The 18408-nt window shown below is 39.3% G+C and overlaps 1 protein-coding gene across 2 annotated transcripts in view; it reads left to right on the top strand.

Moving 5' to 3' along the window:
• The window catches only part of SATB2 (SATB homeobox 2), a 131250-nt gene that overhangs the window by 60972 nt on the left and 51870 nt on the right, over positions 1 to 18408 (top strand). For both annotated transcript variants that reach the window (XM_071562607.1, XM_071562606.1), the window contains exons 6-7: positions 4217 to 4319; positions 16781 to 17253. In XM_071562607.1, the coding sequence (XP_071418708.1) occupies positions 4217 to 4319; positions 16781 to 17253 (576 nt within the window). The remainder of the gene's footprint in view (positions 1 to 4216; positions 4320 to 16780; positions 17254 to 18408) is intronic.

Consider the following 18408-nt stretch of genomic DNA (forward strand, 5'->3'; position numbering starts at 1 on the left):
TTGCCAGACTCTAGCCAACATTTTTTCTCCACTCGTTGCCTGTCTTGTATTGCACTATATGTTCATCCTGCGATTCATGATCCAAAGCCTCCATGAACCAAGGGAATTCTTTCTGTTTACTACAAATTTGCCTTGCTGTGTTATCATTACAACTCCAGGGAAAGTGCAGAGGTGAAATACGGAGCACATTTTAGATCTTTGCAATTGGTAGGAATTACGTTCCTCATCTTCCTTAGCCATGTGGGATCTACAGAGCTAACAGGGATGCAAAGACTGTATAGGGAAAAGCCATCTAACTTGCTTTATTTGCTAGAGGAGTAACAGTGAACTTGAGATATGCACAGAGTGTTGAATATTCATTGAATATGAAAGTATTTTTCTTTTCATACAGTTTAATTTCTTGAAATGGAATTATCTGTGGAATCTGGTCAGCTTCTAATGATTGCAGCATATGGTTGTCTCTGCCCAGTCTTCCTTAGTATCCAGTACAACTAAACTATGCATCATTTCATATGCAGAATTCATTTGTTGTCTGGGTCCTTTTCCTCCTACTTCAGTTTCAAAGCCTACCAGGTGGAAATGCTGCAGTTGGTTTACTACTTCTATAGCCTCAGTCTGAAAGATTTTTACAAAATTACTGATGGCACAACTGTTACAGCAAAACTCCTTGCCCCAGTATTTATTTAGGGGCCAAAACTAAAAGGAAATCCTTCTGAAGAAAATTGAGCTTCCTTACTCTTAAGCACAGATATATGACCTTGGGTAGTGACTAACCCTTGAGCTGAGACTGCAGAATGCAGCTTGTGTTATTATTATTATTATTATTATTATTATTATTATTATTATTATTATTATTATTATTATTATTATCATCATCATCATCTTCATCATCATCATCATGCCATTATTATTATTCTCATTATTATTATTACTACTACTATTATTATTGTCATCATCATCATTATCATCATCATGATGCCATTATTATTCTCATTATTATTATTACTACTACTATTATAATTGTCAACATCATCATCATCATTATTATTATTATTTCCACAAGGAGTTTCAGTCTCTTTTGGTTTGGCTCAAAAAATGCAGAAGATACAATGGAAGGTTGTACAGGAGCTGTCTGTTGCCATCATCTGAATATGCCTCTAATACAATTCCTTCTCCCAAATCAGTTTTAAAAAAATATCGTGCCAAATGTGAAATGTCATTACAACCCCCTTGTGGTTAATATATTATTGACAGCAGCAAATTGCAGAGTAGTCTCTTAGGAGTCAAACTGCAGAGCAAATGCTGCTGTTTATTAATGTGTTCACAGTGTCTCAAGTACAGAAGTGGAGAGGGGCAGCTCCCGCTCCCACCAGTGACAGTTCTCCATCTCTGGTTCCCGGTGCCTGAGCTTTCCATGCAGCCCAGATGGGGATTCTGATTGCTGCTAATGGGAAATGTAATCATTCACTTTGATATAAAATTGTTCTGTTTTTTTCTGATAGGTGTATTACATGTCTGCAGCTTAGCTACCCATAGCATACGGCTCCTGTTCAAACAAATAAATCCCAGTTAACCAAGCTGGAGGGAAGGAAGGTTTGGTGGGGGGAGTATGTGTGGCAGAAAGAAATCCAATTATTTCAGCATTTCCGTCTTTTCATAGAGATTCCTGTTTTTCCTGTGTATCCTATAACTAGCTTCAGCACTGACCATGCATTTGTCTCTTTGCTGGAGCAGGATTTCCTGGGATGTGAGCACATCCCATATTTTTCTCCTGGAACTTACTGCACCAGATTTTCTTTGTGTGGACATTTCTTAGCTCCTTGTCCAAGTAGTTTTCATTCCACATGGCTGTCATAACCACACACAAACCAAACATATCTGTTGCTTAATAGGATCTATTTCATCCTTAAGGATTTTCCCAGGTATAATGTGCATTATTTAGAAGTTTGCAATTAGTCAGTGGGGGTTTTTTGCCATTCTCTTCTAAATGGATATTTCCTTGCTACAGACTTATCCTAGCAGAAATACCTCTAGGGTTGCTTTGCATGTAATGGTGAGGATATGTGGTGTGAAAGTTTTTATAGTTCTTTCCCCTGCTCTGCTGTTAAGTAGTTGAAGAGAATCTGTCCCAGGATTTTTCACTAGGTTGATTTACTGTTTGATTTTACTATTTGTTTAAGCTTTGCTTTCTCAAATAAAGGTTAATGGGTTAATATATTTTGTGATATTTAATAGCCCCACAATTTCAGGAATGTTGATTTGTTGTAGAGCTAGAGGATTTGAGGGATAGAAAAAAAACCCCAGGTAAACCCAAATTAATAGACAGAGTTAAACAATTTCCTCACCCTTCCTTAGTGACTGGATATTTAACTACAGTGACTTTAATAAAACCCATGTTATCTCAACCTCGACTTTGTTCAAAATCCTTCCTCAGCAGAGGCTATCGCCATGTCAGGCTTTCAGAGTTCTATTGCTTGTTAAAATGCTGTAGAGCAAGGGAGGATTTATGGGCAGGGAATTGCTGCTGACTGACACAATGCTAGGTTTATGTCTCAAAATATTGATTTTAATTAGAAAATTGAACCTCAGTTTTAGAAATTGAAGCTGCTACTTAGCAAAGCTCTTACTGCACAGCCTTCAGACTCTACTGCAGTGCACCCTTTGAGTGGAAAAGTTAAAAGTGAAAAGGCAGAAAGGCCTCTTTACAGAAAGTGAAATTACCTGTTCAAGACTGAAACTAATCTCTACCACTCATTTATATAAAGTCTCCCAGTTTTGCTCACGTTTTTAAATCCTTAAAACTCAAGAGTCAGGAACAGCCAGAGTCCTGTGATATTTCAGTGGATTGGGTAGAAGGCTGGATAAATCTGGGAGAGGGCAAGGGTGTTTTTGTTTTTAAAGCATTGTTAAAATTAAGTGAGCCAATGTGTAAGCCTTGTAGCTTTGCAGAGATGGCCAAGATACCGTTTTGCACAAAAGCCTGCAGGAGCCCATAGGCTAGAGCTTGAACCTATGGTAAATAGCTTGTTTGAGCTGTGAGATCATCCTCACACTCTCATCTCTGAGCAGAAAGGTCATACAACATGCCAGGGCTTTTTCTGAGCTTTGACGTAAGTGAGCAAAGAGGGCAAAAGGAAAATGTGTTTTCTGGAGAAGGTGCATTGGGTCCTATGTGTTAGTGGTGTTAGATTGCATTTCCTTGCTGGCAGTGTACATGTGCTGGGAATGATTGACCCTGGATGAATTAAGAGAGGGAAAAAGGAGAGCAAAATATCGTTAAAAAGATGTCTCCTCTATAACATGGACAAAGGGAGAGGAAAAAGAGAAAGGAGGAATTACCAGTCATCAGGCTGTTTGCCACCCTATGGGCAGAAGCATCCCAGATATAAAATATCCTTTTCGTGGGTACCAGGTGCTGCACAACCTCTGTACCTCTCTGCTTCAACTGGCTTGTACTGAGTTGCTTGGAGGAATTTGCAGAGTAGGGAGGTGCGTTGGTTAGGCAATTGATATTTCAGTTTTGTTGAGCTTTTTTGTGGGTTTTCACTGCTCTGTGTTGTAGTATGTGTAGTTCCCTTTGCTCTAAATGGCACTGCTAATTTCTCTTCTGGGTGATTTTTCACACGAGGGCTAATCACATGTTTCTATAAATTATATTAACTTATTTGCCTAACTGTTGTTCTGCAGCAAGTAGCACGGATGTTCTCCAGTTCTTGGCTGTGTGGTCTTGTTGGATTTGGAAGCAGAACAGAGACATCTGAAAAGCATTATTTGCATTATGCATGCTGGAGCATCTAATCTTACCTTTAGGATCTCGTTCCTAAATCATGCTTGTTCTTACCTTGGTGCAGTGAGCAGAACGTGTTCCCAGCATGTTACTATGCAACTAAAGTTTAGAAATCATAATATCTCAAGTACAAAGTAAAGTAGAACTTCCTCCCCAGCCTGAGCTGCAGGTCTCAACCTAGGTTTGTACTACATATTTTTTACATAATTATGCAAAATAATAATTACTGTTTTGTAACTTTATTTAAGGATAGGAATATAGAATGGAGAGTAAACCCAAATCTATTTACTTATCAGAGAGTTCTTTTGGTTTTGAAATCACAAATGAGTGATCATTGCGCACTTGCATGTCATTCATTGTCCCTGGGACAGATTTCTAATTGTGGAAGATATTTTAAATCACTTTTTGTCTGTCTTTCTGTACTTCCAGAGTATGATTTCATCCATTGTAAATAGTACGTACTATGCCAATGTGTCAGCAACCAAGTGCCAGGAGTTTGGAAGATGGTACAAAAAGTACAAGAAGATTAAAGGTAAATTGAATTTTTTGTTCCTTTCCAAGTTCTTGAACTTCTGCTTACAGTTTGAGATTATTTGCTTTAAGGAAAAGTGATAACAAGCTATAATAATATTAGTGAATTTGTCTACAAAGAGGGCACAGTCACAGCACATTTGAAATTAAATCTTATAGTTTACAAACAAGGCTGGCATGAAAACACAGACCACTTAAAACAAAATATCCTATTTAACTGTACTGAAAGATCAACTGTGTTTTGAATTAAGCTAAAACATTTTGGATAAAAAAGTTTTAGTATCTCAGGATTTAGAAATTAAATTGCTATGTAAGTTATGATAGTTGCATTTTATTTCTGAAAGCTAAAAGACTGACTTTCTAAGCTATATATTCCCTTTCTGTTTTCAATACTGCAAAGTGTACTGCCATTCTTGCCATGTTTTGTCTTGTGGAATCTGGATACCAATGGACGGTTTAATACTTGTTTTTTAGGAGACACTTCTAAAAAAAGGTGTTGCATTCACTGAACTTAAGATAAAACTAATCCATTGCTTGTATTTTTTTTCTACAATGAAATTTTATTAGTTATTTAGCAGTGAGTGCCTGGGCAGTAGCATTATTCTAGGTAAGTTCATCCCATTCTCGACACTGACCTGCCTGATCACCTTCTAATGGTGTATGCAGTGATGGGATGAACATCTGTCATGTGTAGTTTGTTCTTTTATTCTTCCTTTCCTTTGGGAAGGGACTTAGGTGTGCACTGGACCATTTATTTTAGTAGTTTTTTAAAAATACTCATATGCTTTGAGCACGAGTTTGAAAATGGTCAGAAGCTTTCCCATAATTCCAACTGGCTTCTCTCTCCCCAAATGTCCATCAGCCTTGGAGATAAGCAGTATCCTGTAATAGGTTTTTTCATAGTTTTTCTCTCTGTTACACCACTGAAGGGAAGATTGATTCTCTGAAAGAAGGCACAGACTATTATGGTTGTTTCTGTCTGTGATCATTTCAGGAGCCAGGAAAACCACAACAAAATTCACAAACATTATGTAGGAATAGGATCACGTCATGTCCTTCTTGAGAAACCATTGTATTTTCAGTTGTGTGAAGATTAGCATCTTCCAAGAAGAATCTGCTGTCTTTTCTCTTAAAAGGCTGGCATACCATGATCTAGGGAAGGTTGCTTGTTTAGTTTCCTTAGGACACACTAGAAATCTACATAATAATATAATAAAGAGTCTGCTGCTTGAGTTAGGAACACATGAAACAAAATTGCATAAAACATCAGAGAAAGTTCTGAGACATCTGGTTTTCCTCTGCACATCTGGCTTTTGCAGAGCATACCTGTAAGGTGCTCATGCCTGAGCTGTGCAGTGGTTTGATTTTCACTAGGGGAAGAAATAGAAAGAATGTTCTACAGTAAAATTATTTGTGTCTAGAAGGAAGGTTGTTTGGGCAGAAGTGGCGTAACAATGCAGGCAAGGAAATGGAGATGTTGCTTTTCACCTACTAAAATGGTTTAGACTAGAAGTAAAAATGTTGATTGGACATTTTAGTATGTGGTTACCCTCATGCCAAATAAACTGGATAGTTTCTTTCCTCTCTAAATTGCCATTGTGTGACTCACAAGTGTTTCTTTTCTCTAAATGGTGTTTCTTAATAAAAGAATTTTATTCTAAGTGCTTTAACATATCCTCTTGGTTAAAAAACAATCAAAGGAATCAAACAACTTCGAGGTCATCACCATTCACTTTTACTTGCTGTTCTGGGAGAACAGAAATGGGCTTCCCCCCCACCCCACCTCCCCACCCCCCCTTTTTTCTTCATTTTTCTTTTCAAAACCGGGCAAGGGTGCCAGTTGCAGAAGCACTGGAAGTCCTTAACTCTAGTGTTCTTAACTGTAGAGATGCTACTGCAGCTTCTGAGTGTTTCCAGCACACTTTTTTCCATTCTTAGAGCATTGAATTCTTTACGCTCTTACTTTTTTTACTTAGTAAGTGCACAGTTAAATTGTTAAGTGCAGTAAAAGCAGAATGAAACCTCAATCAAAAGGTCAAGGATCCAAACCTGAAGAGTTTGCCAGATAACTCTGTATCTGTGCTATTCAAAGACACAGCCAGTCGTTGCTGTTTGGAAGTGTATGTATGTGTTTGTAGGAGGAGAAAAAGGAAGGTTAAGGTATGTGTGAAGTAAACACAAGCTGCTATAAAGCAGTTCAAGTAGTGTTGATTCATCAACCATATGAGTGGGAGAGAAAACAAAGAGTCTGTGGCAGGTACAGTGGTGCATGGAGAATAAACAGTCATGCAACTTCAGAGCAGTAATCTAAACACCCTGCAAACAGGAAGACTTCTGCACTTTTTTGGGTGGTAACTTCTCATAATTTCTGTTTTCATGATGTTTTGTTTCTTTTCTGTAGGCAGATATTGCCACAGGACAGCTCAGTTAGTGTGTAAAATCAGTGACTTGATTGCCATGCTTCAGTCTTGACATACTCCTTTAGCAGTAATTTTTAAAAAGGACTTCCATGATGGTAAATGAATTATGCAGAAATTTGGTTTTTGAGTCGTAATTGGATAGATTGGGAAAAACTGTAATTCAGTGTCTTTGGAACCAGCACCCATATCCTTGTGTAACTCTAGAGCTGATTATTAGAAAGTAAAAGCAAGAAACGATTCACATGAGCTGTGGTAAATACAAAATAGGAAGGGGCTTCAAAATAACTTCATTGACGTTGCAAAGTAAATGCAGCCTACAGTGTTAAATGTGTTTCCTATTATCTGCTAATGTCTGTTTTAATAAAACAGTGGGAACTAAATGGTTGCTTCTTAATCAAAACCATGATTTCCTAAACATAAGCTATGTGATTCTGTTACAAATTGCCACATATAGATCTCCTAGGTCAAACTTTTTTCCTTTCTCATAGAAATAAATAAACAGTAAATTAATCACACCGTCTGGAAGATCAAAGTAATTGCAACTGAAGCCAGGCAAAAATAAAATGTTCTCTGGAAAAAAAGAAAGAAAAAAAAAAAGAAAAGCATCAAGTTGCTGAGTGTATAGTTAATGTTTAAATAAATATAAGAAAGTGAACAATCAATAATTTGATATCATTAGCAACAGATGTAAAGCTGTACACAAATGTAATTATATCAAATCTCAAGTAAACATTCTCAGTGTGCATTCCATTGAACTCACCAAAACAGACAGCTGAACTATTTATGCTCGTAATTTTAAGAAAGTTTTCAGTTAGTTCAGCTCAGCATGGCAATTTTGTCTTGTGTCAGGATGATGCTAGAACAAAATTCTGCTGGAGTATTTTTCTCCCACCCTACCACAGCCCCTTAAGGTTTTAAGACTTTCACAGTTTACTCAGCGGCACAAGAGTTGGTGCACAGACAGACTCGGGAATTGGCTGGGCTGAGGATGGAGGCTTTCTGTCTCCTCCTGGCTCTGAGCCTACCACTTGGGATGATATGTGTGAGGACATGTTGGAGTTTGCAATGGGTTGTCCACTCTTTCCAGTCTCCTTGGGATACACATATATATTTGAAGGAGAGCTTATATTAACACAGTTCTAACATAACGTGTACAGTAGTTGGGAAAAAAAAAGCTTAACAGCTCTTCAGTGGAGTTTCTTTTCCCCTCATGGATGTTTGCAATCATTTGAGGTGGTAATTAAGCTATCTAGTTTGTATTGTAATTTTGTTCAGAATACATACCATGAATTAATTGAATATTAGTGTGAAGCCTTTTTCTAACTCTTTTTATTTCATTTTTCTTTTCCTATTTTGGGGATTGAAGACCTTTTATTACAGAGTTATGCATACGTGACAAGGTTTATGTATGTTTAAACTTACCTCAATGAAGAGTCAGAGATCCCCCTTCTTTATAAAGGATATATACTAATTGATGACAACTATGGACCAATCACTTAGTCTGGTGGTTCTCAAACTACCTGTCTCCAGCCCAGTCCCACAGAGATGCTCCTCTCAATCTGAGAAATGCTTGTCTGGTTTCTTTAGGTGCTGAACTTGGTGAAGCTGGGAGAAGGTATTCAATATTGTTGAAATGCAGGATTTTGATAACTGCTTAAAAGGCTTGCATCGATTCTAAATTGCATTAACAGATAGAAAAAATTAAAATGACACTTTGTAAGTAGCTATGTACATATATATGTATGTATGTTTGAAGAGAAGATTTTCAGAACTTAGCTGTGCAATTCAGATAATTGTCAAGGGTTCAGACTCCTACCAGTTCCCTGCTCATTGCCCAGTGTTTTGGGTCTGTAGCATTTAGAATATTTTTAGCTCTATTTCTCAAAGATATTTCACTTCTAAGTGTCATGTTTTCTATTTTTATCAGAAGGACTATCAGTGTATCAGAATTCTTTCACAACTGAAATTCTTAACTAGTGTGAATATTTTCTTTTTGCCTGATGACACAACTTATCTCAGTGGGAGGAAGTTAGGAAGGCAGCGGGAAGAAATAAATACATTGTGAACTTAAAAATAAAACGACATATTTTTTTTTGGTCTTGTATGAAGAACATTTCATCTTTGCTCCTGCCATCAGTGTCTGTCAAAATATAGCTTTCCATGGATGTGAGTTTTGAGACTGTGGCTGTCTCAAAGTTTTTTGTGGAATGATGAGGCTTTTCAGTTTAAAGGAGAAGGGCTCAAGTATTTCTATTCAACTGATCAAGGACTTAAGAAAAAGCTTTCATAGCTTCCTTAAATTAAGAATCTGCTTTGGCTGCTCTTTGATTTTTCCAATATTACTGATTTGTTGTTTGTGTGCAGTTTTATTCTTGAAAGTATGTTTGCATACTTCCCATAATGGATAGACAGAGCATTCTGTTTCTCTTTTAATGTGTTCCTAGAGGCCATTGTAGGATGAGAGAGGTTAGAAACAGGATTCAGAAGAGCTCCCAGCTTTCTTTTTTCTAGGCTGAAAGAACTGGGGATTGTGGCACAACGATAATACCAGTGTGAGTCTGGAGAAAACTGTCATTATGTGCTTTGAGGAATGGTTTTTAATTGTTCCTCTGAAGCAGATGTTGTGGAAGCCTTATGAAAAGGCACACCAGATCTTTCCCAAACAGTGGTTTTGACGTTTAAAAATATCCTATTTATTGATACATGAACGTGTATTTATCTTGCTCTATGTAAACAGAGGGGTTTATGTGTGTGATAGATGTATATGTGTATATATAGATCTTGACCTTTTGCAGAAATGTTATTAGTCACAGCTCTAGCACTAGACCTGTTAGGGTCATTCAGGTCAGCTGTGAGGCTTTTGACTTTACTGTAATTTTTCCTTTGCTTACTTTTACACTCCTGACTGTATATTCATTTCACTAAATATAGGACTTTCCTCACTTTCTCAAAAAAAAGGGGAAGGAAAACAACATCAGTCACAGGCAAGCTTGTCAGCATCTAGGTAACATACATGACCTGAAGATCATCTCTGAGTCAGAGACATCCTCTTAGTTTGTGACCTGATGTGCTATTTTATGAGGAGAGCGGTTCATTGGTTGGCACTGATAATGAGGGAAAAGTGGTATCTCTCTTTAAATATAAGTTAGTGTCAAGATTCAGCAAGAGTCACGGACCCCTTGACTGCTGTTTTCTCCAGCCACATTATCATTTTGGATTTCAGCATTGTCCCTGACTTTATGTGCCAGTTTGGGGGATTTGTGTGTGCACATTGTTAAGAAACAATTTACCTGCTGCCGTGTATTTCAGGGGTATAGGAGTTGTGGCCCTCTTGGTTATTCCTCTCTGTAAAGAGAATTAAAACACACCCTTTGGGTTTATTTTTTTACTTAAATGTAACTTTTATCTAAAGTAAATGCATTTTTATAAATGCCAGCTTTGCAGAATGTCTTTCGTGGCTTCTGGCTATTTCGGAGCAGTGACTCTCACCGTTAACAGTGTCTGTGCCGTGGCAGAGGGACGTGCAGTTTGCTCAGTGCCATCTCCTGTGCCTGCTTGTGCCTGGAGCTGCAGCCAGTGCTGCTTTAGGGAACATAGATCAGAAAATAAAAGGTGGAAACCCTTCTGTGGAGAAACTGCTTAGCCACTTGGGCCATGTCTTGTCCTTGCTGCCCAAACCTGCTCAAAAGATGTGACTCTAGGTTTTTAAAATGTCTCCTGTTCCCAGTACATTGCTTTTCTCAGTGAGGACCAGTTGTGTGCTGGGGCTGGGACTTCTGCCCAGCCCTTTTGAATTCTTGGTAAAGAATGGCTGTCTTCGTTTTTCTAAAAAGCAAACATGTTTTGGTTTTAATCTGCAGAATCTCAAAATTAATTTTCTTTCATATTTAAAAAAAAAGATTGTGTGCTTTGAAGTGGCAATATGTTACCTCAAAAGGAAAGAAATGTTTACAAATAAAACATTAGTGTACATTAATCTGAATCAGGAAGATAACTTGAAGCTTAGGTACAGGCATAAGCTTTCCTGGTGTGAAAGCTGCAATGTGACTGTCTGTGGTTCCATGGATTTCATAGAATATACAGCTGTGAGAGCAGAATTGCGTTCTGTTCACTTGAAGTATCTGAAGAATTTATATCTCTGCTGTAATAATATTTGTGTTCTGTCTTCTTCTTTCACCATCTCTGATGTTCTGAGTCAGGAAGATACATATATGTGTTTCCTGAAGGCATTGCCCATTTGACTGGGTATTCCAGGAGGTTTTCACCTCCCTTCTGAGGTGCCCACAAAAGGTTAGTACTTCTGTCACGGTAATTTGACAGGAAGGGACATATTTTTATATCAGATGAGAACATCAATCTGTCTAAACCAATGCTCCCTGTGTTTTTGTCAGACAGCTCTAAGTAATGTTTTTCCTGCTTTTTCGTTTCCATTTCACCTGACTAATATTTATGTATTAGACCAAGTGGCCACTAAAGCACCTTCAGTGTAACATTTTTCTGTGCTAGATCTGGTGTGGTCCTATTGACAAAAAAATGTTAACATGATCATGAAGAGTTAAGAAGTTCATACTTCTGTGTGCCATCTTGAGCCTGCACAGTAACCCAAAAATAAATCTGAAAATAAGATGATGATGCTTGTCTGACAAGCATCTTTTAAAGCAGTGCAGTCCATGGAAGAATATGGCTTACTATGTTTAAGCAGAACTAACAGAAGACAGGTTAGCATCTCTGTGCCCCAAGGGGTGACCTGGATCTAGTCTTGAGGATAAGGGAATGAGAAGGTCAGCTGCACAGAGAGTCAGCTATGTTAGTATGCTCTGCTCCGAACACCTGAGACTGCAGCTGGTTAAAGGCCCACTTTTAATGGTTGTTCTAAGTAAAAAAATAGTGATTTGTGCTTTGGTGGGAACTGAACGATTTGCAACAGAACAAAGAACAGACAATGGCCTTTTCTGTCTGTTTTCCATTAGGCTTGGATAAAGGCCTTTGCTACCCACAGCCAGCGGCCAAGCAATTTCTGTATGTGCTCCATAGCTATTTTGAGGTTATGTGCTATCCTGCAGGAGCAGAGGAAGAGAAAGGTTTTAAAAGTTACAACTTCTAATCAAGCCTCCTTCTCCAGTCGACCTGCTTTTTCTCAAGTCCTGACTGCAGGAGCAAGTGGTCCAGGCAGAGATCAGGCAGTGAAGTCAGTGAATGAGTAAATACGAAGATTAGATGTTGAAGGAAAATGACACTCCTCAGACCAGCCCTTTGCACTGAAGTGGTTAAGCGAGCTGTGATTAAAAGAAATAATTATCCTAATTATAGATGAAAAGATACAGAATTGCCACTTTAAAAGCACCTCCTGTGCTCTGGAGTGTTCCTGTTATTTACAAAGTGGTAGTTCATAATTATGTAACGTAAGCGGGGGGGCACCCTCTGGGTGCACAGCCCTGTCTCTCCAAGGCAGAGGGTGGTACTTGCTGGAGAATGCTCTGTCCACCAAGCACGGTTCCAAAGTTCAGGTCTTGCTCCAGTGAGCGGGATGGTGCTAAGCCAGGAGAAACTGTGGGAACCTCTCTGTCTCAGACTTAGTGCAGGGTATACTGGAGTTCACAGAGCTCTCCCAGCTTGGCCATGACCACTGCTAGAAATGGCTTTTATGATCACCAGGTTTTAAATAATAAATAAAACAAAGAAGCAAACTCTGAAGCACTGGAGAACAGCCCTGGGTGGTGACATCTTGTCACAATTGAAGCATGGCAATTCTGCCGGCTAGTAACTTATTACAAAACGTTTCTTTACCAGCTCCTTCCTTCTCTGGGGCAAAGTGCCTCTGTGCCTGTGGGACTGAAAAGTTCCGGACGCGCTGGGTCATGGTCGCTGGCGGTTCTTGTGTGTCCCTGCTGCAGTGCAGTGCTGGGAGACATGTTACGCTCTTGCTCTCCCTGCTGCATCCCTCATTGTGCACAGGAATTTGGTTTCTAGTGCTGTCAGTCAATTCAGTGCCACTCTTAAGCCCTAAATGCCCCACAGGCTGTTTGTCAGAATGTTCCTATTAACAAATCAGTGCAAATAAAGTGTGAGGGGAAGGGAAGGTGGAGAAATAAATCTTACTTTAAATCTTTTGAGCTGGTTTTATTTTAAATGGAAAGTTGCATGCAGACCACCCCAAGCTATTGTGCTGTGGACTGCGTCAGCTGCTTGACTGTGCAAGGAAGATTGGGGTAGAGGTTAAGAGCATCACACAGGGGAAGGGTGCACTGAATTCCTTTTGTGCTGTATCCAGGAAGTTTTAACTCAGTATGGAGTTGAAATACATTAATGCACATGGTAATCATTAAAGGATGAGAACGGAACATTGAAATGCAACAATTTGCTGCTCCCATTCTGGGGATTATGTTGGTTTCTGACTGTCTTGTAGAGGTAGTGACATGTTGTAGGGAGATAGAGAAAAATGAAGGGTAGATGCTATCCTGGAGCGCTCTGAGAGTTGACTGCTGAGCTTAGCACAGTACCCGTTGTCCAGACACAGGCCTCTGCCTGCCTAGTGATTGGCTTCAGAAGGGTGGGTGGCTCTGCAATGTGACAGTACTGTTGTACTTGGTTTAATGTGCTCTTCAAGCAAAGAACTGCTGAGTTGTACACCAAGCATGCGATGCAATGAGAAAAGAAAAACACTGCAGTGTCTTTTGGTGTGGTCACACCACAGATGGAGGTAGGTAACAGCCTCCTGAACCAGCTTTTGTTTAACTAGCACAGGCATCAGTTTATCAGCAGTACTTAAATGTAGACAGCACACATCCATGGAACCCCCTCCTGCCCAGTTTAAGGTCCTGCTACTCTGTCCTCACTGCTTCATATTCTAACCAATATATTCAAGTACCACCCAGTTCATGCAGGACTAGAAGAAGCCGTAAATGTATGCCTAGTTTTAGTGGAACAATTGCAAACAAAGAAGGCTAAGGGAAAGACTGTAATCAAGTATGAACATGGAAAATGGAGGATGCAAATGGAAATCCCTGTCTCAAGATCTGAGGCAGAAGGCTGGTGTCAGAGCAGCTTTGTGGCTCCTGTATCTCTTTTTTATTAGAGCATTACTGGAAAGTTGGCCTGTCTCCCAGGACAGTGCCAGTCTCCATCCTGAGGTTTCCTTGGTCTTGCTCCTGTTAAGCCCCACAGAACCCTACCAATCCATAGTTGCTAAAAAACAACAGGGAATCAGATACGGGCAATGTGTTAGAGAAGGAAAGAGTCTTAAGGAGTTGAGTAATGCACATTTTTTCCATCCAGCGTAACTGCTAATGGTAACCTTTTATTATTGAAGTGGTTGGAGTGACTAGAATCTGGTTCGTTTATAGGGAGTACAAACATGGCTATATAGTCTAATGTGATCAAAAAAAGGAAACTGATAATAGGGGAAAATACACCTATAGAAGCAAGTCAGGTGATGTCTCTGTGTAATTCCAAGTAGAACTGCAGTGATTAACAGCCTGGCAGCCTTTTCATCTTAAACTTTATTTTTATAGGGGTTTATAACTTGGCACTGAAGTCAGGAGTGGGTGGAAACTTGGCAAATGTGGTTCAGCCCAGAAAGTGAATGATATTTATATTTATTTCTCACCAAGTTTTCAAAAACACTTGGTTACTGTTTTTGTGTTCTAACAAGTAGTAATTTGTTGGTTTCAGTAACTTACCCTCTGTGTGCTTCTTAAACTACAAATAGCTCAGAATTTATTTCAGCTCTTCTGAAAGTTTTATTGGAGGGACTTTAGATTTTTAGGGGTGTAAATGATGCAGCAGAATGCTCCAAGTATTTCATGCACACCAAGGAACATCTTTATTTTACTTACACCTGCCAAGTAGCTCGGCACCTTTGGAATAATTGCATTTGGTTTTGCTGGTGACTGTGTGTATTTAGTGGCATTACTCAGGTGCAGGCTTACAGCAGAGAGGCTAAGGAGGCCATAGTTAGCGTGGCTGCATGTGCTCTGAATTGTCTGTGTCACAGAATATGGTCTGGGGCTGCAAGCCCTCTTCCCCACTCCCCTGCCCACACATGACATCTCTGTATTGAGGCTGGGTTGACAACGATCCCTGGAATTAGCACTGCTTGTATTTCATACTTCACATTGAGTTTATGTCTGTTCCTAAAGCCAGAGACTAGAAGTATAGAGCTTTCGGTACGTGATTTCAGGGACACCTACTGAACATAATGAGCAGCTTTTGAATAGGGATTTTCAACATTTTCCGCAAACTGAAATACTGCATTATATATCGGACAGCCTGTGAGTAACACAGCAAAATGGTCATTTGCTGACAATAGTGTTTGTGTATCACATGTATTGCATTGCATTTCATAGTTGAAATATACCGCACAAGTAAGCACTTATTTTGAAATTCAGTCAGCTTGAAACATTGACTTTTGTGGAAAAATTGAATTAATAGTTTTCTTAGAAATTAATTTTTATTTTAGAAGTTTTTTAAAAACAATTAGTTTATGGAAGAGTAAAGATGTTACAGGGTTTTCCTTTAAAAGAATGGGAAGAGTGAATTAAAATTTCTTACAAGGAAATCCTGGATATAAATTCATCTAGTTGTAAAATTCAGTACTTGTGATGTTCCAGAGTGACAGTTCTAAAGATAGTAACTGTGTGTTTGTGTGTGTTCAGGGCATGACTCCCTCTCTGTCTCAGATTAACTCTGGATGGTGAAAAGAGCTATCTCTCTATTTAGAAGGAAACAAAGCAAGTCATCAGTAAACTGTCGTTTTCAGTATTAACTGCATAAAGCATGAAAGATTTACATAGATTAAGTTTTTTAAAAGAGTTCAAAGCCTGGTACAGTTATTATTTACACAAGTCATACTAGTATTATGACATTTATGAAATAAATCCTACTTTGTTATTTGCTGAGAGCAGCACAGGAATGAGGTAGTAGTTTTCTAGTTGTATGATACGTGTCCCTAAACACTTTTATATCACATAAATATATAAGTGCCTATCGAATTGCATGTAGTGAGACTCATGGAATCTGCAACCTACTGTAAAGTTACTTCTGATGACTTAAAATTATCCAAGTAGGAGTTATATTTATGTACTTTATAACCTTAATTTCCTGTTTCAAATAGTACTTTTAACATAAATTTGGTTTTGTAATATGTGCCTTTAGTTTTGCAGTTGCATGAAAAGGTACTACTGTGAGATTGTGGACATAAGATATTTAACAGGGACAATATGTGTTGGTATATGAACTTACAGTATATACATTTTGTGTGTACTGTCTCATTTATTGTAACATGGTGTCACTTGGGGATCACAGGTCTTGGTTGTTTTAAAGAGAGCGAAACTGCTTTCTTTAAAGTAGGCATTCATGCAGAGGTTTCTGGACAGACTCAGCAGGGAGGCTTTGGCTGTAGGAACCATTGCTTTAGATACTGCTCATGTGTGAATTGCAGGGGTTTGTAATATGCTTTCACCCAACCAAACATGAGTCTGCTGTAGTGCACCTGAGTGAACTGGGGTTACCAGAGAGCTTTATTCACACAAAATGCAACATAGAGTTTATGTTAGAAAAGATAATAGTTGCAGCGTTTCTGATGAGAGGCTGTGTTCCATGAGCTGCGCAGGGAATGGCCTGCTTTCCTGGCATTTGTGAGAGTGGATACTAATTTGTGTTCCTTTCCTAGATGCCAGTGATTCTGAAATATTGACCACTTTTAAAAGTTACTCAATTTGCTGTGACAGATTCAAATGTTAGGTGACAGTATGAGTGGAAGTGTCCAAGCTTGTTTCTTTAGGAAGTGAGGCTGGAGAGGATACCAGCTACTGGCTTATAGGGAGTCTTCCTGAGTAGTGGATGAAGACTGAGAAGTCCAAAACAATGTTAATTAATGCTGTTGCTTTTACTTTATGTTGCTTTTACTTCTGTTTCTGTGAAGTATCTATGCAAGTGTAGACTTACAGAGTAAAGCAGGTGCTATTGTGTACTGTCACCTGCAATAATCCTTGCCCTAAGTGCAAACTGAAATGACAGCAAGCTAATTTTTCTCTTTTAACAGTGGAAAGAGTGGAAAGAGAAAACCTTTCAGACTATTGTGTTCTTGGTCAACGTCCCATGCACTTACCAAATATCAACCAGCTGGCAACTTTGGGAAAAACTAACGAACAGTCTCCTCATGGCCAAATTCACCACAGTACTCCAATCCGAAACCAAGTGCCAACGATGCAAACAATGATAAACCCTGGGCTCCTGTCTCCTCAGCTCAGTCCGCAACTGGTGAGGCAGCAGATAGCAATGGCCCATCTGATAAACCAACAGATTGCTGTCAGCCGGCTGTTGGCTCACCAGCACCCACAGGCTATCAACCAGCAGTTCTTGAATCATCCGCCCATCCCTAGAGCTGTCAAACCAGAGCCATCAAATTCATCGGTGGAAGTCTCTCCAGATATTTACCAGCAAGTCAGAGATGAGCTGAAGAGAGCCAGTGTGTCTCAAGCTGTCTTTGCAAGAGTAGCATTCAACCGCACACAGGTATCAATTTCTATTCTATAACCAAGAAGTACTGAAGGGGCAAAATTGTGGCTCTTGTGGGGCTGTATGGTTGGTTCAGATCAAGGCAGGGGTTGTGTCACAGAAACAGGTCAAACCACTCTGCTTTTTCTCCCCCAGTCTGTTTGTCTGTATCAAACAAGGCTGTTTCTTCCTGGAACAGCTGTTTATTTGCATTTGGCCACTCCTATGCCATTACCTGAGCTTTGTTCTCTGGCAGTCATTCCGCTTGTGAGAGTTCTTCCCTGAGTTCCTCTCTGTGATTATAAACTTCCACATCTGCCCCTGCCTGATGACCAGGAACAGGGAACAAGAGACTGTGAGAGTCAAAGGTGTCTTTGGGCTTCTGTTACTCCCCAGTTCCTTCCTGTGGTACGAGTGGTGCCACAACCAGTGCCAGAGGCTGCTCCCACAAGAAGTGTGTAAGGCAAGTGTGCATAGGCCTAAAGACTGACTGCTGGGAAAGGTGTCTGCCATTTTGAGCAGGTTGTCTTTGCTTTCATACATCTGACACAAGTTTTCTCACTTGTCTGGTGAGATGCAGATGTTGAAATGAGCATCAGCTTAAGCCTGGCACCTGGAGTACCCAGGGTGAACCTGTGCTTGGAAAGAGAGATCATTTACATTTATCCTGCTGCTGTTCAAGGCATACAATGTTATGATCTCTCAGTTGTGATACTCTGTAGCAAGACTTAAGAAATTGAAAGTGTCTTAATATTTAATATTGGTACCAATTCCTTTTTTTTATTTGGAGTTGTTCTTTGAGGTAAGATTTACCAGCAAGAATAAAAAAGCGTGTGTGGGGGTCTATTGGAGGTCTGTCCCTTGCCCCATACAGTGCCTTTGTCTGTTCTGCTAGATTAATGATTTTCTTTGGCACTGCCATTTTGGAAGTGCCATGTTATGAGGGAACTAATTAAAGTATGGAGCACATTTTATTACTTCTTCCATTAAATTCATAAGATGGCTGCACTCAGAAAAAACATTCACTTCCAATCAACATGACTTTGAGTTCTGGGGTTAGCCTTGAGGATATCAAATGAAAACTATATAGGAATGTATGAGTATTTCCTCTTTAAAATGGTGCTTTTAATTTGGAAAAGCTTTTCATCCCTCTGGGATCATAACCCGTTGAAT

This window comes from Pithys albifrons, chromosome 8, assembly GCF_047495875.1.
Source record: "Pithys albifrons albifrons isolate INPA30051 chromosome 8, PitAlb_v1, whole genome shotgun sequence".
NCBI classification, from domain to species: Eukaryota; Metazoa; Chordata; class Aves; order Passeriformes; family Thamnophilidae; genus Pithys; species Pithys albifrons.